Source organism: Neodiprion pinetum, chromosome 2, assembly GCF_021155775.2.
Source record: "Neodiprion pinetum isolate iyNeoPine1 chromosome 2, iyNeoPine1.2, whole genome shotgun sequence".
NCBI classification, from domain to species: domain Eukaryota; kingdom Metazoa; phylum Arthropoda; class Insecta; order Hymenoptera; family Diprionidae; genus Neodiprion; species Neodiprion pinetum.
Genome location: NC_060233.1, coordinates 28,208,989 through 28,233,550, shown reverse-complemented (window position 1 = coordinate 28,233,550; position 24,562 = coordinate 28,208,989). Strand labels below are relative to the sequence as shown.

Below are 24,562 nucleotides of genomic sequence, written 5' to 3'. Positions count from 1 at the left end.
CAGCATCTGGTAGCAGATGTATCCTGCCAGCGAAGGCTCTTATCTCGCCTCTCACCTCTCATGTAACAAACACTTTGGACCTGCCCGGAATTCTTGATGCATCGAGATCCTCATGAAATATGAACTAACGGAGCCAACGCCCCTGGATACCGTGGTCTGCAGTATCTGCCGTGAAACAGGATGCGCATATCCCTTTATCGTCGGAGGTCCCTGATGTATCCGGTATTCCAATTTGTCTGGAGCTCAAACAATATCGTCGTGTCAAAAATTTACCCACTCACGATGAAACTGGGTGAAGAGTGTTTCCACATCAGAAAAGAAAGTTCAACGGGTCTGACCTTCGGCTGGCTATACACTTTGGACTCGTCGATACGCTCGCGAGAACCGTTCAATTGATCTTTGTTATCCGTACCACATCATTGGGGTTAGTGAGCCAACTCGAGATGCTGGTTTATCGGCACTCGCTGCTGCTGCGGCGACTGCTTTTTTATAAGTGGATCCACTTTTCTCGCTCAACCAAGGCGTCTGGCTTCGAAATCGAATTTTTTGTTTCTCGGCGGTATCTTAAGCTACGTTAACAATAAGAACGAATGTCAAACTTTACAGCGTTCGTACTGGTTAGATTCAACGCGCGATTTAACACAAGAATTATCATCGCCAATGTAAAATGTACTTAAGATCAGTTTCTGACGATATTAGTGTGAAAACTATGAGATAAACTATGGATGGTTACAACAATCGAAATTTCAGCCAACATATTTTTGAAATCAAAAAATGTTATGTCCAATGCGAATCATGCATCCGTACTGATAAATTGGTGTCCCTAACACTTGAAGTCAGTCTAAGAATCCGTATCTTTCCCATTTTTGAAAGTGAGCTCATACCCACAGTCCTTTTATAATTGAATCATGAGATCTGTCCTCCACCTTATACCTCGCTCGTAAATTTCGCTCAGCCGAATCTTGGTTTCATCATGAAACACAGGAAAAACATTCTCGGAGGGTAGCTTATAAATACGTTATAAAACATTCATCTGGTGTGAAGGACCGCCACTAGATTTAATATATAATTCAAGAATGGGCGAACGAGGAGAAGGCAGCAGGTAGCAGCTATACATATAAACTGCTACATCGCAGCGCAGTGGCCAATGCGACTAAAGTCATTATACATATCCAGTTATTGAGTAGGCTGCCGGGACTTTTGATATGGAACGGAATCAGGTTACAGAAATTGGCTTTACCTAAGAGACTTTTTCATCTTTACAAGGCTTTAGAGAATTGTAATAAGATTAGCAACCCCTGTGCGGGATGTGCCGGCCGAAACATGCGGGACTGACTTCAAAACCGAATTTTGAAACGTTCAATGACGCTGATCGTGATCTGCACAATTCGAATCCATTTTTGTTATAAAGGGGAGTCGAGAACCCGTAGACAGGGGTGATTAGATAATCGCGAGTCTTTTCCACGAAGTGCACACGGAGTACAGTAAAGAACGCACGCACCTTCCGAATGTGGAAAGAGAATTTCGCTTTTCCCTTGTCATGGCAGCGGGTTTTTCCTCCACATATTTCACAACGGAGCTGTTCCTACTTTAATTTCTGCACAGTTCAGTCAGCCGCGTAGCTCGAGATAAGGCGAAGGGGCTGTTATCGCTTCAGTCAACGAACTTGCCGAGTAACAAAGATCTCAGGAATTAATGATCCGTGAGAGATAAAAATAACCCTAGGCTCAGGGTTGAAAGAATCGGTTTAATTACCGGACATCTATAGCCTCCTGGAATCGATGCCGTGACGTGGGCGGTTAATCAGGTTTTTTTTTTTTAAACCATCTCGTATCCTTTTTCTAGCCTGGTCGATATCGCATGATTATAGTTTTGCGACACGCGACGTCACCATGAGTCATCCGTGATCGTTGTAGTCCACGAATTGCTACAACGGATTCCGAATACACATTTTTGTGGCCGCAAATAACACACTCGGAGCTTTTGCAATCAGACAGACGTACATACGTCATACACCTACGCATGCGAACGAAACGGCACCTACTTCGATTTCCAGCCAGGCGGTGGCCCACCTTTTGTCTGGAAGCACAATGCACGTCTACTACACACCGGTAAAATAAAGCCAAGCACTACTCGTAGCTGACGTCACTTTTTTCCGAGTTCCCTGTCGCGTTGTTTTTCTTTTTTCCTCGCTCATTCAGGTGTCGGGAGTAAAGTCGATTTCTGTGAATACCTCATGTCGGCAATGCGATTCGGTACGTTCGATCCACTGTAATTGCGTCCTCGAGGTACGTCTTGTCCCTCGTCCATAATCTCGGCAAATCGCTCACACACGGCAATAATTACTCTTGTTAGGGGAAAAAACGTACCCTCGTATCGCAATCATAGCGTGATCAAGACGACGGAATTTCCCCGTTTATTCGCCCCGTTAAAAGCTCGTTTGGAGATCGTGACACCGTCTGGACATCCATCAGACCGTTCTCTGGGTCCACAGCGCCGATCCGTCTTGTCCCATATGTTACAAGCCCTTTTCGCAATACTCGACGACAAACGAATGGCGATTTAAGAATCACCGATTCTCTGCTTACGGAATGACGCTCGCGAGGCGTTGATATTAACGCGAAGACGGATGGCCCATTCCTCGGGACTCAGATTGGAAACGGATTTCTGCCCGGATAAGCTTGACCCTGATTTAACAGCCAGTTAAACTTCCTAGACTCTTCCACTCGCGACAAAGCACCTTTGTGATAAGTATTTTGAAAATTCAGGAGAATAGATATCAGATTTCGTGTTTCAACTTTACTGTGAAAATAAGTTCATTACCGCATAAAAATTTGCGGTTTTGATTGCTGATGTCCTGCTCAAAGTATCTGATCGATCACCGGTATGTTTTATAAAACTATATATTATATTTTTCTACAAATAATTTTCAACGTTCTGCAACGTACATGAATTGCAACGAAATTGGAGGTGGGCACCAAACTGACGTTTCTTGTCAGGGAACTCGTGTAACAGTTTTTTGAAGTATACGAGCTGCGGGATAAATTCAGGATCTATGATAAAAACCATCTTACGTTCAAAGTGAAAGCGGTTCATCAAAAACTTGTGATCGAAAAATTGTATGACAATGCAAGTTTTATGATCAGTGACTATCCAGCGTTACGGATAAACCATACTAGAAGTTGAATTTTTGAGGTTTTTACGGTCCTTCGTAGTTTGGTTTCTCAGCCAAGAGAGCACCAGATTGTTCAAAACACCTGCGAATGTAGCGTTTATGTTACAAATGGGCATGCAATTCGTATAACCGCGCTTCGAAGATGCTTCAGACGGGTATCGTTCAAACTCCCATCAAAACAGGGATGATGTCGCCCAGAAGTAGGGGGAGTCTTCGCTCAGCCCGGGGCTATACGTTGCAGTTTAATCGCCTGACTAATTTCAGTTGGGCCGACGTCGTGTGCTCTGGTATTACATATATTACAGGGCTTACCGCGACGATCGTAATCCAGGCTCAAATTACAATCCTTTAGAGTAATGGTAGAAGCAAGCGTGAAAGTGCCCGACGACCAGGAATTGTTAGGGGTGAAGAGAAAAGTAAAAGGTTCTTTTTGGAAAAATATTATTTCGGGTTAAAAATGGCTCGATGAAGAAACTGTAGCGCAAGCGCTAAGCGGTGGGCATTCCATTTTTAAAGGTCACGCGCATCTGCCGAGGGGAAAACTCCGTGACGCTAAGTAAGTGAGTCCTAACATCGTTAGACACTGTCTGAGTGGTTTTGATTATCAAGTGTCAAACTGCCACGGTACTTAAAATATTAAAGGGGTATCTCTCATTTTTGCCTGGCTTTCAAACTTTGATGTTCCTAAAATATTATCTTAGGTAGGTACTTTTACGTCAAGATCAACGAGAAACTCGAGATGTTATCAATTCCACTTCGAAAAGAAGAGTATTATCGACCCCAGGAGCTGTTCTAATAATACCTAAACATTGTTCAAATATTACGTCATCAGCTTGACGATCATTTCATTCTATTAGTCCAAACGTTATGTTGAAACGAAAAGTGCGTATGTACTTTAATTAAAGACTGTACAATCGTAAGACTTCAAATTATTCCATGATTTTGAAAAATTCTAAATTTCGACCAGTAGTTTCGATTGTCTTCATACACTGTAAAAAGAATATCGCTGTATACTTCTATGGACGATAATTTGGTATCATTGTAACAATAACTCATATTAGTCTGATACCATATGATACCAAGCTTTCGCACTCGTCAGAAAATTGTTCCATGGTATCCACACCGACCAATTTCTTCACATAATGATTCCAAACAGCATTGAACATACTGATGAAGAAGCGTACATCTGATTTGAAAAATGCTTAGTCTCCGTTTGTAACATACCTCAATATTTTTATTCAAAGTGGTGACTCACCGAACAAGATAGGGACGTCAATGTCACGTACAGACAAGCTCGACGAGGCCTGTGACGCACTAGATTCGATACTCTGAGTGCACCTCAGGCGTCTTCGTAGTTTAGGCATGTCGAACGGAAGGTCGCGGAGATCGACGCTAGTGGCACTGCCGGATGTGGTGGCGTCCTGCTGCATGAGAAGTCGCCGTCTACGTAGTTTCGGCATGTCAAACGGAAGGTCAGAGAGTTCAGGTTCATTGTGGACCAGGTTGAGGTTATCGACTTGCGGTTTGAGAAGGTGAAAACCGAAGGGCTTGCACTTTATCCCGGCGCGAGATTCGATCGAGATCCCGCTGTCCGATCCCTGAATTTCAGTGTCACCGGACGAGGACGACTGCAGGGCGAGATTGATGAGATTCTTGTTCTGAGGCGTCCGGCGTTTCTTGAACGAAGTGTCAGTCGGCGATGTCACGTTGTTCGCGTTCACGGTTGGGTTTTCAGTGGTCAGGGTCTGCGCCTCCTCGGGCGAGCCCTTCTGGGAATTGTTGTTTCGGTTGTTATCCGACGTCTCGGAGGCCGGTTCCTGCGACGATTTGTCCGATATCGGAGACAGGATGTGGAGCTTGTTCGTATGGTGGGTCAAGAAGCCGGTCAGTGTGTTCTGCTGATGATTGTTCACGCAGCTCGTGCTACCGCTGTCCGAACTGTGCGAGCTTAGACTCGTGCTGTGCCGACTCTCCGAGCTGCTCGTCGACCTGTTTCCCTCGCTGGTGCTGCTCCTCAGGGACTCCATGCTCCCGCCGCTGCTGCTGGTGGCCATGCTCTCCGTACTAGAGTAGCCCATCCTCCGGCGAGTCGTCCTAAGCTTAAATTCGAGGATTCCCGCCTCTCTCCGTGGTCTCGGAAGGTGTTCCTCAGCCTCGTGAGGCCTTCCCTTGAACTCCATTATCGGACGGGTCTCGCGAATGAGGCTCCGAGGACGTTGTTTCTCCTCCTTTGGCCTGCCCTTAAATTCAAGGATCAGTTCCTTGTCAAGCCGGCGCATTTGAGCATCGGGAGCCTCGCTCTTTGGCCGTCCCTTAATCTCCAGTATGCTTCCCTCGCTGCTCTGTGGCGACTCCTTGGCGCGTAGGGATTTCACTGGTAGTCTCGTGTCCTTGAGCCGCGGATGATCGGCCTGGGACGGCAGATTCGGAGCGCTGCGTATGTTCAGAAGAAGATGGTCCTTCCGGCCGTGAAACTTGGCCGGAAGTGGGGCTGTCGATGGCGGCGAGGGCGGCGCGGGCGCGTAACCGCGGAGAGGCAGCCGGGGCGAGGAGTTCTTCTCGTCGCTGGAGTTTACCTGGAGGGATTCGATGTCCTGGGACAGAGACGATATATTGTCGGTTTGCTGAAGGCGGCTCGGAATCGGTTTTGGGCGGAGTAAAACTACCTTGCGTCGCTCCTTCGAGGCGTACGCGTTGTTGACGGGGCAGCTGACCGGCTCGAAAGCGTGGAAGGGCTCCGGCACCGGGGACGGGGCCTTCGGCTGCAGGACCGCCGTGATCCTCGAGGGGGCATGGAGGACCGGATGGTTGGTAAGACGGTCATGATCGTCGAGGTCGTCGTCCGATCGGCTGACCTTGGAGTCGAACGCGGTCTCGTACAGACGTCGCTGCCTGGCCATCTCTGCCTCCTCCTTGTCGGCGGTCTCCTCGTCCTCGTCGGCTTCGTCCTCGAGCAGGACTAGCTGAGGGTCTATTTTTCGAGTCCGGCGAAGCTTGCGCGCCTGGCGCAGGGGCGGATCTACATCCTCATCGTCCGGTGACACGACGCAGGTGCAAACGGCACTCGGTATGTCGTGACTGAGAAGGCGATGCGGCGGCATGAGGGTGCTGTCCCACTCTGTGATAATGCACGATGAAAGTATCTCGTTCCCACCGTGAGGTACGGCATGCTGCTCACTCCCTGATGTTGGGCTCACTAGATCCTGGTTGTTGTTGAACGTTCCACCACCATCACCGGCCACCGAATTCCTCTTTGGTAGTCCCGGTGTCCTCGATCTTTCCCCCGGGACGTCGAGGCTCACGCTCTTCCGGTATCTTCCTGGCTGAGGACGCGGCAGTTCTTCGCTCGCCTTGAAAAGGTCGCCGTAGTAGTAAGGCGACGGATGCCGCACCGGCTGACCAGGATCCGTTGGCGACTGGTCCGCTTCGAGATGCACCAATGCCACGCAATCTACTATCACTGCGTCTCCTGGCGGCAGCGTTTCCTCTTCGAGAAGCGACGGCGAGCTGCGACCCGTTGTCTTGTACAGGCTGTTCTTACGTCGGCGAAACTCCGTCAGAGTACCGCCCGCCTCGTCATCGGCACCGGAGGACTCGGATGCTGACGGATCTGTGGAGAAAAGATTTCACAAGCCACTATGATTTTTGCGGGAGACAGAACATGCGTACATAGAACGAAAATCGCATTGATATGGAAAAGTAAACCTACGTTTAATGTAAACCATAGGTATGTGATTTGTATGCCGGTAGTTTTTTGTTCAGTATTCGATGATCGTATCTTTGGAGAATAATAAATACTTTTCTTAAAGTACTAATTGCAAGTTATCTTTATTACGCAATATTTAGTATGTATGAAGCCTCTTTGTATGGTATCAAGCTCATCAAAGTGATCACCTTACATTTATTTTGCTAGGATTAATGAAGAATTGTGTTCGAAATATCGATTTTCAAACTGAAATCACTGCGCAATATTGATTTCGCAACAACATTATCACGATGACTTCAATTAAATCTCAGTAATTAAACATTCCGAGACATCGCCACATTTTTCAGATCGCTGTCAACGTGAAATTTTGATTATCCAAATGTTATTCAAAGAGCGATGCAGTCTTTGGAACCGGATGGATGTAATTTACCAAAATATTCTTGGCAATTGTAGATACACCTTAATTCCAGTCAAGAAAAGTATAATGGACGTGATTTACAACGGAAAGAGTAGCTGCGTTCCTCGACAAAAGGATGCTTTATAGTAAAATTGAAGTGAAACGGTGAGTGCAAAACGATTTTTCGAGGTCAACGATAAGTGCTACTGGTTTACCAGCGCTGGAAGTAATTGTATATAATAATATAAACGGGCTTTATTGTATTCTGAAAGTTGCCGTGAACGCGAAGGAAAATTTTTCCAGAACGTGGAGACGGTAAAAGCCAAAAAAAAAAATTCGTATCACGCGTGTTACAGAGCAGTTCTGCATGTATTTTCGACGAAAATTTAAGGAATGCGTGTCGCAGTAGCTACGAAAAAGCGGATTCTTAATCTGTAGCACAAAGGAGGCTGTAATAGCTTTTCGCTAGGCAGCTTCTAGCTATTCAGGGTTCCAATCTGACGCGCGACGTCTTCGTCAACTGTGCGAAATAAGGGGAGAGAAAAAAAAGGAGGAGCCGAAGAAGAAGAAGAAGAAGAAGAAAGGTTTGAAAAGAGCCCACACTGGTGGTTCTTTTTTCCCACCGCAGTAGCTATAAAGCCGTGTTTCCTTCCTTCCGGGAGGCCACAACGTCTTGATTTCACATTGTCACCGAACCACCGTGCCTCAAAGAACCTCGTCAAGTCAGGCTAAGTTAGAGTCCGCCAATTTGTACATTCTCTTCGTACACCTGGGACAACAAAAGATAGAACCGTCTTCTACTCCGCTCATCAAGGTGGAGTGAAAGTAATTCTACTTCGAGAAATCCATTGGCCAAACCGCAGAGGACCACGTTGCACTTCCAGACATGGAACTTAACGATCTACTGTAGCAGAATTTCGCTCCTAATGTCAGGTTCTTTTCCCCTCGTTCATTTTTGTGCTTATCATTTTGTTACTCGCCTGGAACACTTTTTCTGATAATTTCTTTTTCTCAGCTTAAATGGATTTTTGATTGTTCGAAAGATCGGAATATTTTATTCTTTAAAAAAGTGATTTAAAACATATAAGGAGTAACGTAGAGATCATTAAAAAGTTATTTGAGAGGCTTTGTATACTAATACATTAGAAAAATGCGTTGCCAGTATCTTAGCATTTGTGCAAAAGGTGCATCTTTCGATTTTCAGAATAACCCAAAAATCGCATTTTTGTTTACAACTTTTTTACAAGTTCATAATGCCGCAATTTTCAGTCAGTTCCAACAACTCAAGAAGATCGAGCAATTCAATTAATCTTGAAGAAATGTAAATTTCTACAATGAGATTTAAAGTATTTGACCATTGGACATTCACATTTTTGAATTTGAACACCGCTTCAAATATCATAATTCCGATTTTGTAATTTGGATTTCTGAATCGCTTCTGGTGCAATGACAAAGAAAATCTTAGGATACAAGGATTCACAGAAACGAATGAAACTATTTTAAAGATGATAAAATTGATAAAAATATGACAATAAAAATGCTGAATTTACACCCGACGAATTTCACCTCTTTATTTCATTATATCGTCATCTAATTTTTCTGCTATTATATTATTGTATTTCTATGTCAACTTTTCATGTTACCTCAGGGGACTAGTCCCGAGGTGAATAAATTCTAATTTTAATCCTAAACATTCTAACAGACTTCGTTGTTCGATGTTCATCGACTCCGTGTACGGGACATTCATGCTTGTTCGATAAAATGATATGAAATTTTGAAAACAAAGACTCCGCGTCAGCTGGACTTCATTCTCTGAGTAAAAGTAAAAGTGGGTATAAGCTTACAGGCATAGGAGGTACCCTTAAAGGAGAATTGGTATCCGCCTCTTTTCTTTGTCGTAATAATTTTTCGAAGCAAAGTTCCTCCCGCTTGGCGTTATCTATACGGGCAGGGAACCGCTGTCAACGCCAGAACTCTGTGGTTTATGGAGCTGGCTGGGCTCGCAGTCCTTCGCCCTGCTGCCAAGGCGGGGAAACAGCCAAAAGAGGAGTTTCGAGAATCCATGGTCCATAACGAGACCATTATCCACACTTGGTATACCGGGTGTATTTCGAAATAATATCACAAGCTGCGCTCTCGATGCTTAGGTCTAAAAAAAGTTTATTAAATTCTGAACTCAGTGAAAAATTCGGCATCTGCATCGTCTGCTTACACACGAAAAAGTATTGCCGGTACAAAATGAAAGTATACTGTGTGCGAATGGAAGGTCGTTTGATCGAAATGAGAAATCAGCATCTCCTAACATTGAAAAGTCTATGAAAATCTTCAAATAATAATTTCCATAAATCTTATGAAATTTTAATAACAATCCTTTCAGGATTTACGGTATTTCGGAAGATTTTGCGTAATTTCAGGTCAAACGTTAAAAGTTTTCGCGATATTTAAAGAAATCCGAAGGAACTTATTTGATTGCAAATGATTTTGAAGGATTTAAAAACACTTCGTACAGAGTTTGTAATATTTTGTTCAATACTTACACACCGTATTAAAAATTTGGCTTGCTTTTCTACAAGAGTGAAATTCTTCTGCATCCTTGGTTGAATTATATTGAATTATAACAAAAAGGGAGAAATATTTGTAAATAATAACGACGTTCCGCGTTGGTGGAAATTATGCGATACAGCGATACTTTCACCCTTGCACGTTGCTGCATTGCAGTTTCGAAAAGGTGGTTAGCTTTACTTGAGACATTGAGGGGGGAAGAAAAAAATGGGGTAGGGTTCGAGGGACGCAAGGGTTAGAAGCCTTGAATTAATGAAAACCGAAAGAAGAAAAGACGAAGAAAAATAATAAGAAGAAGAAGAAGCAGACGATGAAATATGAATATGTATCCACAGCTGCTTCGCCCTGAATCGACTACGCGTATACCTAAAGGTGAAAGAAGTGCGGAGGAGGAGAGATAAAGAGATTAAAATTTGCAAAAGAATATTCAAGACTCGCTTTACGCAACTTGATCGTAAAACCCACACCTGCATAGCTCGTTTGGAAAAATTCTTCCGCAGCTGTTTCGCAGCTGTTGGATTATTACAATTAAGAATGAAATATGCACCTACAATACAAGATGCGAAAGCTGGCGTTTACGTTTCAATACATTGGACATAGCTGCCGAATCGACCCTGAAGATCTATAATTTTATTTACTGTCTGGCATATTATTATTCCAGCTGTGTAATACTTGAATTTATGTTGAGATAATTTTTCAGTCCATTATCGGATGTTTGAGAAAAGTTTTCAAAGTTAGTATCAATGTTTTTGAAAATTCCTTGAACGTGCGAATATTCATAGTAAGTAAATCGTATTTGAAAGACAGACGTTGGGTGAAAATTTAGATAATTTTCGAACTTATAACGGACACTTTGAACTTGAAAATAATTATACGAATGACAGGTATTATATATTTTGCTGGAGTATAATACAGTAATTACCTACGCATGAAAACATCGGTTATTTTAAACAGAAGAATCTGATGTCAGAAAAAAAAGGAAGATTTACAGTCAAATTCGAAAAGTCTGCGTACTATTTTAATTAATGTGATAAAATACTATTTACCATCAATTCATCGATGGTTTAGAAATGATGTAAATTTTCAGTTCCGGTTGCCGCGCACTCCTTAACAATTTTCATTTTTTTACGATAACCGAAAAATATGGTTCTAGGTAGAAAATGAAAATTAGTTTTCTAGCTGTTACCAGAAAGTCTAGTGTCCGTTACTATTCTTTCTGATTACGATCGCTGTTACTATATTTTCTTGTAACTGTTGCGAAAATTTAATGCTTGTGCAACGATAGATTGACGTTAAAGCCTTATTTGACTAAAAAAGTAGAGTAAACCTGAAAAACTGATTTTGCGTTACAATTACCAAAAAAGGATCGATAATAGCGCAAAATGGTTAGGCGTGCCTCGTTTTTCACAATTCCAGCAACATTCAAACAGCTTTTTTTAACTATACCTGTTTTAGTGAATCTTTCTAGTTACTGTAACAAATGAAATTTTTCTCAGTGTAGAAATTCTGTAGAAAGAGATGATAAGACGAAGAAAAACAAAATTGCAACTGCCAAACATTGGAGGGTGTATAAAAGAAATGACATAAAAAATGGACGTTTGGTGAAATAAATTGGGATTGCAGCACCGTGCCGTGGGTTTCGGGTATTGGTGACCGAGGAGTAATCAGATTTATGATATTCCCCGCGTGGCAGAGATTGACAGAGTCCGACTAGGGCGGTTTAGGGATGCTGCGGGTGCAGCGGTCTCCCTAATGAATCTATTAGGGGTTGCGGGATGAAGCAGCCTGCCTTGCATATATCTATTTGTACACACTATGCATCGATATAGACCGTATGCATACATGTATATGCAAACCATACGCACACAGACAAGAATCTTTGGTTTAAAATAATTTCGACACAGGCTGCACTGCAATATCTCTCTATAACGGTTTGTCTATTATACAGTAAGTAATGATCGGCAAACAGGGGTTATTGATTGAAACCAGCCCCCCAAAAACATCACCAGCAACGTGAAACGTTTACACCGTCGCATTTCGTCGCGAACGTGACGGAGGCTCATTTCTCCGCATTCACATCGATGTCTGTATCACAAAAGGAAGAAGAGAAAATCCTCTGTAAAATTTATCCATCGAGAGATATTTCTGGAAAATATACTACGCGTTAATATTCGTTCCGATTATCATCACTCGTACTATGTTTTGTTACAAAAATTTTCTCGTCATTCTAACAGAATTTGAAGTGTTATTATACAATGATATCGTTTTATTATAATCTTCTAGTAACCGTAACAAGTAAAAAAAATGTTTCAATCTACAAACATCAGTGTGCTGTGTTCGAGTTGAATTCGTATTACCTTGTTCGGTTCAACTTATCAAAGTTGTAATGATTATTGTGAAAAAAAGAACCTTTCGCAGTAATAATTACAACATCACGTCGTGGGTAAATTAAAGATTTTTCATTACACGTGCGTGAAAAGTGCAAAAAAAGCTTTACGTGGCAGTTTGGCGGGACGAAAGTAGCCAATTTCACATCAGTGTTGTAAAGATAGGCCTTGCGCATGCGCAGTTCACAATTGCTTCACTTTCGTCCCTAGGGAGAGGAAATTGACCACTCGCGTCCCGCAAAACTACCACGCAAAGCCCCATCACTCTTCATTCTCTTGTTATAAAAACTATCGTGTGTGACTAGGGCCAAAACTTGGCGATAGGAACTCGCGTGATTGCCGCCCTCGCTTCGTTCAGACGCAAACTTCACGCTCTTCGCAATCGCCAACTTTCGTCCGTTTTCACAAAATATACTATAGTGAAAAAATTTTCCGTGTCGTGAATAATATAACAACTTGCAAAATGTCGACCAGATTTTTCGTTCTAGATATTACGAAGAAAAGGGATGTTGCGCGTTTTAACAATGTCGGTGAAACAAGGCTTAAAAAAGTTCGCGTTTATACTACGCGAATATTGCACGAGTGACGAGATATTGTATGAATAATGCGAACGCGTGTTTGAGCGTAAACGGGTGGGTAGTATTTTTTTTTTTTTTCTCATTTTCCACGTTTTCGTTGTACTTTTTTATTTTCAGTTTCTCGACTCCCCGTCATACTGAAAAAAATTATAATGTACCGATACAGTTGCATAATATAATTACATTTTTATAACATAAACTTCAATGTCGTTGAAGGAAAAATCGCGACAAAATTATTGACATTTGATTTTGTTTTCTCTTTGTTTATGATTTCTCGACATCTTCATTCATCGGAACAGCGTTAAATTAAAAGGTAACCGAAGATTAACAAAGTCCATCAATTTATCGAAATTTCATTGGCGACCAAATCGCTATCGATATCGCAAATCATACAATTTACCAATGTTCGAAGCTTTTTTTTTTTTTTATCTTAACTGCAGAGGGATAAAAAGGTGTGAAAAAAACAATTTGATAAATCGCTCGGTATAAAAACTTGAAATTCTGAAATACCCTCAATTCCGATTCGCGATATACATACGCAAATGTTATCGAGGTCCGAAACGATTTCTCAGGATGGAATGCAAACGGAACGAGTGAGCTTGCGCGTTTGTGAAAATACACACAGCGAGGACGCGCGCGGAGGTCGCGGATAGAAATTGTGAAAAGATAAGCGAAGGGACGAAGGAATGGGGAGACGGGCCCTGCCCTCGGATATTTCTTGAGGCTTTATAAAAGAGTAAAGCTCGAAAGCTCGAAGGTTCGCGGGCCCGAAGGCACTTCACTCCGTCTTTTATTAGATATTGTCCTCGCTCTATACGCGGCTATACGGAAGCTGCGTGGCGCATCATAGCAGCGGGGACTCTGCCGCCCCTTTTATAAGACTTGGAAAGATTACCTCGCCGAGAAACCGCGGAAAGCCAATCTCGGTTATTGGACACACTATATACGAGGATTCGGATGGTCGCGTTTAAGGATTGACCAAATTTCAACCCTCCGCAGTAGACAACGGAACCCTCCTTTGAATATCCCCGTTTTCGTACAAGGGCGAAGGGAAGGAGTAACGGCGGGGGTGGGGGGAGGGGGGGAATTTAGGAATATAAAACATTTTTCAAACGCCTCAGCCACTCGGTTCAAGTGAAACTAAGGATGGGTTTATAAATATCTGATCACTCGGGTATTAATCCGTTCAAATGAAAAGTTAGCAGAAGAGGGTAAAGTATTTAAAAAAATATTCAATGATTTTATTCATGATAATGGGAGTGAACACGAATGAAACAGCAACACTTGTGTTATTTGATAGAAATGGATGTTTGAAAATTCGAGCGAAAAAAAATACATTTAAGGTTGCTGCGTGAACCAGTATTATTGTAAAAACAGTCTTGTTTTTGACTTTTATTTAAAAACACGTAATGCCAATAAAAGCATCATCACTGTGTAATTTATTTTTTTACGCTCAACGAACCAGTTATTATATTTCGTAAGGCGAGATCGTTACAATATAATAAAACTATGTTGTTTTTGATCCAATTATAATTTTTTGATGAACAAAATTTTTTTTTAGGGATTCTATAAATCTATAGGATATTTTTCCTCGGAATGGGTTTCTAAGAATACAAAAAATAATATAGAAAGTTTAATCCTGCATCGTCCTAAAATCAAAATAATGAGTTATATTAAATTTATTGGCAGAAAAAATACCTACGTTGCAAAATATATTCCGAAATATTTCAATACACATCTTTGACCACGTAAATCTTTGCAGCATACCCATAATGAAAATTGGAAATCATTATATCGGATACGTATCGTAGGTTGAATTAGTTTCAAAATGTCTAACACAAGTTCTCTACCTTCCCCTTATCGCGAAGGGGTGAAAATTATACCATTCTACCGATTGTCCTTCAAAGGACCCTGCGTCTTTCAAAAAATCACCATGGCTGGTATGTACGTACAACGTGGGCAACGAGTGAAGAAAACTCGAGTTGGAAATAAATAACTGCGTATAAATGAAAGGCGTTTCAAGAGAAGAAGGGAATTTGCGAATAATTAGACCCCTAGATTCCATGGCAGCGAGCCGGAATAAGCCAGTAAGTATAAGTGCTATGAGAGAGAGAGAGAGAATGAGAGAATGAGAGAAAGAGGGAGACGAGGAGGGGGAATGATGGAGGAATAAAATTACTGGAGTAAGTAATTTGAGGACAGGGCAAGTAATTGCCACTCAAAACGTTCAAAGGCGACGCAAGTTCGACTTGCAGGCGTTCTGCACGCGTCTTTTTGATTCACCACTTTTTAACGTCGCGTATACGCGACGTAGTTTCCTTGTACGAAATTATTCTTGCGCAAAGCGTTTACCTGCAGCTTTCCCCGACGAACGCCATTCGAAGCAGCGAATCTTTGCAGCATCTTCAAAGGCGAAGATCACAGGGGGAGATTTTCAAAGAAGACGCATCTCGTCCGCGTTACTTTGTAACTCTCTATACTTCGCAATCAGACTCCGATGCCCGGTGACGAAGCTTCAATCGTCGTTCTAGCACAATTTCTTTGACGCGTCATTCTAGGATAGAAATTGCAGTCATGAAAATGATACACTCATCTCCGCGATCGTTAAAACGATATCAATAATCTCTGATAATATCATTAAGAAACGGTTCAGCAGTGAGCAGCTTTTTCTAACAGACGTCAATACTTCGAAATATGTCACACCGATACTCGCGATTTTTAATGACTTGCAATAATATTTGCAAGCAATTGTATAGCCTGTGAAACTCGGTTCTTGAAAGTCACACGATTTCAAGAATTTCGAGCAAAATCCTGAGGGAGAATTTTAAAAGTTTTCTACAAGTCTTTTACTGATTTCTGAATGTTACACACAATCTTAAAGAAGTTCAAACGTGTGACACCCAATTTCCGGTATTTGAAATAATCTGGAAAAATATTTGTACATTTCCAATACTTAAAGGAAATGACAATAGTGCCGAATGATTTTCGAGGATTTCACAACATTTTACTGAATTTTGGAGATTCGAAAAGGGTCGAAAGATTGCACAAAATTTCAGTTTCCAAATGATTGCATAGAGTTTTGAAGGTTGTGCAAGACTTAACAGGATTTCAATTATATTTTTATAGATGAGAAAATTGTTATTCCAACAAAATATTTATCACGTTAAGAGAACTCGGAACATAAGATTTCAGAGATTTTCACAGATTACTAGACTGAATGCAACGTGATTTGAAAATATATCGTTCAATTTCTGGATATGCCAATTATTTCTCGAGATGATGAAAGACATTAAGAAAATCTTTAATCATTTACCTAATTTCGATACATTACACTTGGAAGAAATGTGAAACATAATTCAAGAGTATAACTAAACTTACTTGAAATTACCAACTCGTTCCGTTCAGCCAACTTTTATACTAAATCGAGAGACAATATCCTGAATAACAAGAAAAGGAAAATCCGAAATGCCACATTCAATTGACATTAATTTTACGATTTTTCAATAATTTCCTCCAAAAGCTTCACGATTGTAAAATTCGCAAAAACGCGAAGCAGGAAATCTGTCCAAAGATCTGCAACAAAGTATAAAAAAAGCTCGATAAAAATCTAGGGTCTCCACAATACTCCGAAAAAATTCTCGCGTATCAATTTTTGATTTTTCGTCAACGTGATCTGAATTCCAGGCAACAAATGTCGCCGCAAAACGAACCAGACATAAAAAAAAAAACTTCGCCGGGTTGGTGGACAAGGATCTGAATGCAGATAAGCTGATGGACTGCTGCTCGTAGTAGTTGAGCAACCGCGAAACTGCATTGTTAAATTGCGTTGAATTTTAGTGCCAGTAAAATCAATGTTAGTCCATCGTTAGGGTTTGCCCACTGTATACCAGGAATTTCGAGTGACTGTCGGGGGTAGATTATGGCCCTTCAGGACCCCCCCGCCCTTTTCCACCCCATAAGCCCTCCCCCCCCCCTCCCATCCTTCGACGCTGCTGCCCCTATCAATGGGCATTGCTCAATTGAAATCTACATCGGTGATCACGTGAAACACCGCCGTTTCCACAGAGGGAAGCTACCGCCTGCAGCACCCCCCCCCCCCCCTCCCCCCTCGCCCGCCGCCCCTTCTTGCAAATTCTCTCCGTTGATGCAGCTGCACGGATTTGAATTTTTTCGAAGTATTTGATGGCATCTTCGTAACGATATGCAGCTGGTAAACGTCTGGATATTTATTTGGTAAGGCAAAAATTATCAGATTCAAAAATCCGTGTAACGAGATTCGGGCTTAAAGCGTCGTGCTTGCGATGCTGCAGGGGGGGAAATTATTGTTCGTGTAATATATATTTGGCGAATTTGTATGGGAGCAGTAAATATTGTGATGTAATTGATGTTAAAACCAGGTTATAATTGTTTTTTGATTTTTACTCGGGCGACTTGTAATCACTTGAAAAGATCGCATAAGAAGTTTGAAATCTTATGAGATGTTACGATATCATACGATTATATATTGGAACCCCTGAAACCTTGGAATTTTTTCGATGTAATACCATTTTTCGACAATTCGGGAAATGAAAGCTGAATAATTTTTGTGGCGATGAAGCCCTGAATCCGATGGTTTTAAATTTCAGATTGATGCAATTCCCTTTCACCCTCCTTCGATAAAAAAAAAAGAAAAACCCCAATTTCTCGCTGAGTGGAAATTTCCCGATATTGGTTTTATTGGTTACCTCGAGAATCTTTTTTTATCCTCCTCTCCTTTCGCTTATACACTCTAAAATTTTCGTTCAACAACCAAAGTTACAAAAAAATTGAGTATAAATAACGATATTTTGAATAATACTCAATGATTTAAAATTGTTAAGTCTACGTTGAACTTTAGATTAAACTGCATTAGACTACAACTTTTGACCCGCGTGGAATTGAAACAATGAAAATAAAAATTAAGCTCATCATTTTCACCGCATTATTATCTTGGCTAATTCCATAACAAAGAAATTCTTTCAGACGTTGCATGTTCCGCGAGCAATTTCCAGCCGTTTTACAGTGATCATAAATTACATTGTCGGGAGTATTCGTGTAAAATTAATCGTCAAAATAATATGAAAATTAGCGCAGTAATGCTAATTATAATTACTATGCGCAAATTAATTCAAGGACCTTCTCTCTCATTCTCGTCAAGGATTATACGAAGGGTTGAGAGTCTAATCGAGCTTGCGTCGAGCCTCCGACACTTTTCGAGGGTATATCGGCAAATTAGGCTCGGCGATTTTTCGAACCACCGAGAAGTAATATTCTGCGCATTATTTTTTACACAGAAAGGATTCACGACCCTTGCTCATTAAGTAATTGAAATCACGACATATATAGGCAAATTATCCTTCAAAAGTCTCCGCGCAAAATTTTATATATAAGGTATTCCACGCCAACTCGACAAGTGATTTTTCCTCACCACTTTTCATTTCGTTCATAATTTTTTATACGATTGTCCCAACCCTAGATAGCACTGCTTAATTATTTCAGATTTTTAACTCCAATATTTATTTTTTTATATGTATGTTCAAGGATCAGAACAGAATTACATTTTTGATATTTTTGAAAGAATTCTCAAAAATTCTTCGTCAAACACGATCATACGAGACGACATCTGGAAGTATCCAAGAAGAATTTAGGAATTTTTATTTATTTTTGAAATAAGTCAAATGAATGTAAAAAGGATAGTTTCTACTTCCGGATTTCACCTCAAATGATCGCTTTTTATCCGAAGAATTTTTAAGAATTTTTTCAAAATTTTCACAAACGTTGTCCTGTTTTGACCTTTGAGTATTTATATGAAAAAAAAAAAAATAACGGTTGCGGAGAGAAATGTGAAATAACTCGCTATTCAGAGTTATAACAATGGTATAAAAAACGATGAACGAAATAAAAAAAAGAATACCTAATATATTTCTCAAGTTTCGACAATTGAAGTTTTTTTTTGTAGGTATCCTCGAGCCTTTTCGTTTCGAAATGCGGTTTTAAAATTATTCTTGGTAGCACAGCAACGCACTTTTCTCATCAATTTATATCTTTACATCGATGATTAATTTGTCTGGGCCAAAACGGAACCCGCGGCGCAGGATATGAATAAACGTTACAGGCATATATCGCGCAGCTTTTCCCACCGCGTGCATCGTCGTCGTGCGAATTCCACGCGATAATAAATTCGTCAATACACGTACGTATCTCAAGCATGTACGTGTATCTCTGCCTACGTATAAGTCCTATATACCCACACTGAGAAAAATTTTATTCGTATAGTAACTAAAAAAATTCAGTAAAGCAGATGTCGTTAGAAAAACTGTTTGAATATTGCTGGAATTACGATAAACGAGGTACGCGTAATTATTTTGCGCTATCGCCGATCCTTTTTTGGTAATTGCAACGCAAAATCAGTTTCTGAGGTTTACTCTACTTTTTTAGTTAAATAAGGCTTTAACGTCAATTTATTCTTGCACAAGCATTAAATTTTCGCAACGGTTGCAAGAAAATATACCAACAGTGATCGTAATGAGAAAGAATAGTAACGGATACTAGACTTTCCGGTAACAGCTGGAAAACTAATTTTCATTTTGTACTTAGAACTATATTTTTCGATTGTAGTAAAAAATAAAAACAGTCAAGCACTGAGCGGTAACTGGAACTAAAAATTTCTCTCGTTGCATGTATGTACATACCTATAATATTTACTTACATGGGGTTAAAAATTCAAGCACGAACAACCGTTTGACCATGTAGACGAATCCGGAGTTTCACTCTTTATATACGTTAGTTTCTCTCAGAATTCGATCGCGAGAAATTAAGCAGCGCTTGCCCTTAAACATTCACGACAAAGATGCGCAGACTTCTTCGAAGTATTCCGCCATCGTCGCAACTCCAAACACTCGCGATGATAGCCTCGAGCTTTTCGTCTTTCTCCTTAAAAATCTTCGCTATTCGCCAAGATTTATTAAAAAACCAAAGCGACGCGTCGCACAGATTGGATAGAAAACCGTGTTGCTGACAGTTTGCAAATGATCAAGTTTCGCGAAACGCGCTCGGAGATATAAAGTGAATGAAGTGAGACGTGGAGCGATGGGAAATCGCTATGAAAACTATGAAAACAGCGTATAAACGTAACCTTGGTGAATAAATATTTCTTGTGTAAAATTTTCATCAAGGTAACTCCAAGTATGAAAAAATTCAACGAATTAATGTACAAAGATTCTGCAGCATTGATGAAAACGAAATTTGCTGTTCACCGCTTCTTGGTAAAATTTTGCTGAACGTGAAACTCGGAGGTGAGTAAACGTCGAAGCGAGTGAAAGGAAAACCTTTAACCGAAGGGTTCAATTAATTCGGCAGTTTGTACTCCTTGAGGGTTCGAAAACTTGCGCCGGCTGCTCCAACCCTTTGCTGGTTCTACTGACGACTACTAGCCAAGCGATTTGCATGGGATAAATTCTAGTCTGCGTATTGTTAACTATCAAAGGAACGAGGGGTAAGCTACGCGTCGTTAATTTAAACGAACGATCGAAAAAACAGTGTTCTTGAGAATATTTTTAAAGCCCTTTACAACTTCAACTTCATTTGTTCGATGCATTACTGTGATATTAAAAATGTCAATGAAATACCCAACAGCTTATTTTACATTTTTCAATAACTGTAAACGGCTTTCAATTTGGGCTTTGTATGAAAAATCATTTCCAATTTTTATATGTGTATCCGGTATCTGCACAGAAACCTGGAATAATTATAGGATACTTTATTCTTCTTACTTTTCAAAGGATAAATGCGAATCATACATGCAATCGGTTTTCAATTATTTCCAAATTCGTCTATGAACCTTGATGTGGGTGATAATACATGTTAGATTTTTCAATCCAATGTAATTGCTTCAAATATATATTTAATCGCCTAAAACAATGCTATTCACTTATTTTTGGGTTCCCTGAGTATTGCACATACATAAATTTTCTTCATACATAGACCTAATTGATTTTTCAGTTATGAATTGATAATAATTGATGTTGAACTAGCTGTCAAATCGTTAAAAAACATTTTTTTAATATAAAAATATATTTTCAAGACTTTCAGGTTCAGCCATTTTTAAAATACATTTGTGCAATCGTATCAAAAATTGGCGTCGGAACATTGTGGAATTTTCTACTGATTTGTTACTGCAGTTTCAGTTGAATTTCATTCATTTTATCAAGATGATGAATTGCATTTTTCCATTAACAGAATATGTTTTCTGAGATTTCATTGTATTCTTTAATAATTGTTCATTTGAAACCTCATGCCTTCAAAATAATTTACGAAGTCGTAACGAACATTTCCAGGATCAAGAATGCTAAAAGGGCATTGAAGATATTTAATTAAATTCTTTCGGTTTATTCAGTGGTATAAGCCAAGTTTACGAATATTTCTCATTACCATGTTTTCACAAAATATGAAATTTATCACTACTGCTGTTAAAAATATTAAGTAAAAATTTTTGATTTTCACGATGTACGGGGCTATTGTTTTTTTCTTTTTATTACACTCAGATTCGGTTAAATAAAACTTCGCAAAAGGACGGAGAATATGTGGTGACCATGGAAACAAGAAGGATAAAATCTCGATTGAAACGGTTAATAATAAAGCTATTCGTCCCGCTCTTTAAGCCCCTCGAAAACTTTACAGACTGTATGTATCGAGGAAGAGAAGCCAGAAGGGCTGAACGGTTCGATAACAGGGCGAGTTTAATTAAATATCGCAGGACTTGCAGTAAGGATAATGACAAAGGGCAAAGGGTAGACGGTGGGTGATGAGTGACGTCACGAAGGTCAAAAAAGGAAAGATTTAATTCTATGCCGTGATACTTTTGAATCCCCGGTAGAAAAATAATTCATTTTTACCGTGCTGATTTTGAAAAATTTTGCTAACCATACATGGTTAAATATCGCTGAAATTCTCTAGACTAGCTCTTCCGGAGCGAAAGAAATAATATATATATAGCATTCCCACTTTTTGCTTACAATTCAAGACTTGATCGTTGATGAAACGTGATTAAACGTCAATCACGATCACGTCATAAGATACGGTGATTAGAATTGGGTGTATTTTGTCACCACATCCCTGAGCAAACAATCCGGGTAGCGTCGCTCGATTCTGCCTGCTGTATAAGGTGCAAATATTTGCAGGGGCTAGAGGGCAGTATTTGCTGGTTTAAGGCAGGCGAATTACGCGGCCATGAATACGATAAGAATGGAAATTGTACCGTGTTTGTTCGGGACCTGAATCAGCTGGCGATTTACATACTTGGTTTTACACGTACGCAAAAATCTGCGTACTGGACAATGATACGAAGAGAATTATCCCGTTGCAAAAATCTCTCAAACACTTCGCCGAAGAAAAGAATTAACTGAAATGTTTCAGCACTTTAATTTTCAACGCGTTTCAGCGGACTTTAATGCGGCTGAAGCAATTATAGGATTTAGATTGTGACATTCTTCGTGTTTTTTAAGTTTTTAAAATCGTTTCTCAATATCTTATGATACAACTATTCAGCCTGTCATGTATTAAAAATTACTAGACGACATATTAAATGCAAAAGCTTGGCTAATACTTTGGCTTTCGTCATAAAAACTTTGAATGAGGAAAACGTGAAAAATAAATAAACGCTTTCCACACGATAGTTCATACAAAGTAATTAATAATCTTAAAAACGACGAATCGATTGATTTAAAAGAACAATTAAATCTTATTTTAAAATCGCGAATCGTGAGAATTGAATAAATTCCCAATTTGAAAACCAGGACAAAATAAAAAAAAAAATAAGAAAACTGTACATCACGAGTGAGTTGATAAATATTTGAAATATATTTCTCGAATTCATGAAGCACTCTGGTGTTGTGCAGCTGCGACTAACAATTCGGAAAAAAAGATCTAAATTAACGTGTAGTAACGATTTTTCCGAGGAACTATCGGACAAACATTTTTCAAATTCTGGTAGAGTTCGCCAATTATCAGGAGTTATATTAGACCAGGGAAAATGGCGCGTAACGACAAAGAAAGTCTCAAAACACGCTTTCTTTCTTTCAGTCTTCTTTTTTTTTGGTTCAACGAATGAGAAAGTTTCGCATTTGGACGCAAAAGAAACTGCGAAAGTAAACAAAAAAAAAACGTACGCAAGAAAATTACTCACCGGTGTAAGGTCTGCAGTAATCTCGGTTGACCTTCGCGTAAAGTTTTGGCAATGAAAGTTCCTCACTCGGTTCAGAGTAGGCTTTCGCTCTGCTGTCTCTCGGATCACTGTACTCTTCTACAACCTCGACTTCCGCCTGAAACGGGATGCAAAACTAACGATAAGCACGAGATATTCTCAAAACATCGATTAGAATTTTTGTAATACCAAAGTGAAAAATTGAAATTAAAAAACTAAGGTTCAAAATATCAACCCTCGAGGTGATCGACAAGAATTTCATTAAATCATTCTTTTCGTCACGTAATAGAAAGTTGGCAATCGAAAATCGAAAAAGTTGAGTTGTCGATAAATTTTAAGAAATCATGTTTTTCTTCCATTTTTATTTAAATGCCCAACTAGTATTCTTTATCAAGCAGGGTTCGTTTTGTTTGTGAGTGTGTTTTATCGAATTCGTCAATGATAAAATTTCAACGACATTAACATGATTTCGGTTCGACCATGCCTCTATCAATCATAATTATCTATAACAATTCAACGTACAATACTTCTCGTTCAAGCAACGAGCCACGAGGAGAATATTCGTATCAGGCGATTTGCTAAGAATTTATTTACGGTTGGTTATGTTTTATTTAAAAATGATAGAACGAACACTGATTGTTCCGGATTTTTTATCAGTTAAAATTTTCTCTTCGTCGTCTCGAAACATCATTTCAACAAGTACATTCGACTTGATTGACCTCGTTCCGAGCTTTTGCACCGTAATTTTACCTTTTTCGAAAACTTTTTGTTGAGTCTATACGTCCGCCGTATCCGTAATAAGTCGCTTTATGTCACCGATAATAGCCGCAGGACTTTCTGGGACTACGAAAGATATTATTTTTTTCGGCTAACAATGCTTAGGTACATAAGGGCTATGGAAGAATCGTGCGTTTCGTATCGGTATGAGATTCGATATACGGGGATGCGTCTTAGCGATTTCACAGACATCGGGCATCAACGTTGGCCATCTTTTACCCCGACAAAAGGTATGTGAGTCCGCATTGTTCCGATCACCGTGTTGTGTACATGTAGGTATGTATGAATAGCCATATGGCAGTTTATATGATATGTATTTCTTAATAATAGGAAAAAAGAAGAAAAGGAACACATAACGGAAAGGAAAAAGCAAAGAAAAATGAGCCTCGAATGCCTGCTGCGAAATCGATTTCATTGGGAAAAAATGTACGTGTAACTTTAATCATAAATTTACTTATTGAGAGAAATTTCTATGGTTGTGGTTATCGGACAAATAGAGGTTAAAGTATTGTTCGAGAATAACTAACACCGGAGATCTTCGACTGTTTAAAAATTAGTTTTGTAACGTTAATCACAGAATTTCGTACGTGATGATATTATTTTGAAATTTTTTTATAACTATCATTATTCGTACTACATTTTCTTGTAACTGTTGCGATCATTTGATGTTGGTGGTATAACGATACCTATTTAAAATAATAACAACAACAACAACAACAACAACAATAATAATAATAATAATTTAGTAACTATGACAAGTA

General features: G+C 39.8%; 1 protein-coding gene across 1 annotated transcript in view; it reads right to left on the bottom strand.

The window, feature by feature from the left end:
• hwt (heavyweight) overlaps positions 1-24,562 on the bottom strand; it is a 128,174-nt gene that overhangs the window by 8,489 nt on the left and 95,123 nt on the right. The window contains exons 4-5 of the mRNA XM_046611073.1: positions 23,007-23,142; positions 4,431-6,785 (exon numbers count right to left, since the gene is read on the bottom strand). Coding sequence (XP_046467029.1) covers positions 4,431-6,785; positions 23,007-23,142 — 2,491 coding nt within the window. The remainder of the gene's footprint in view (positions 1-4,430; positions 6,786-23,006; positions 23,143-24,562) is intronic.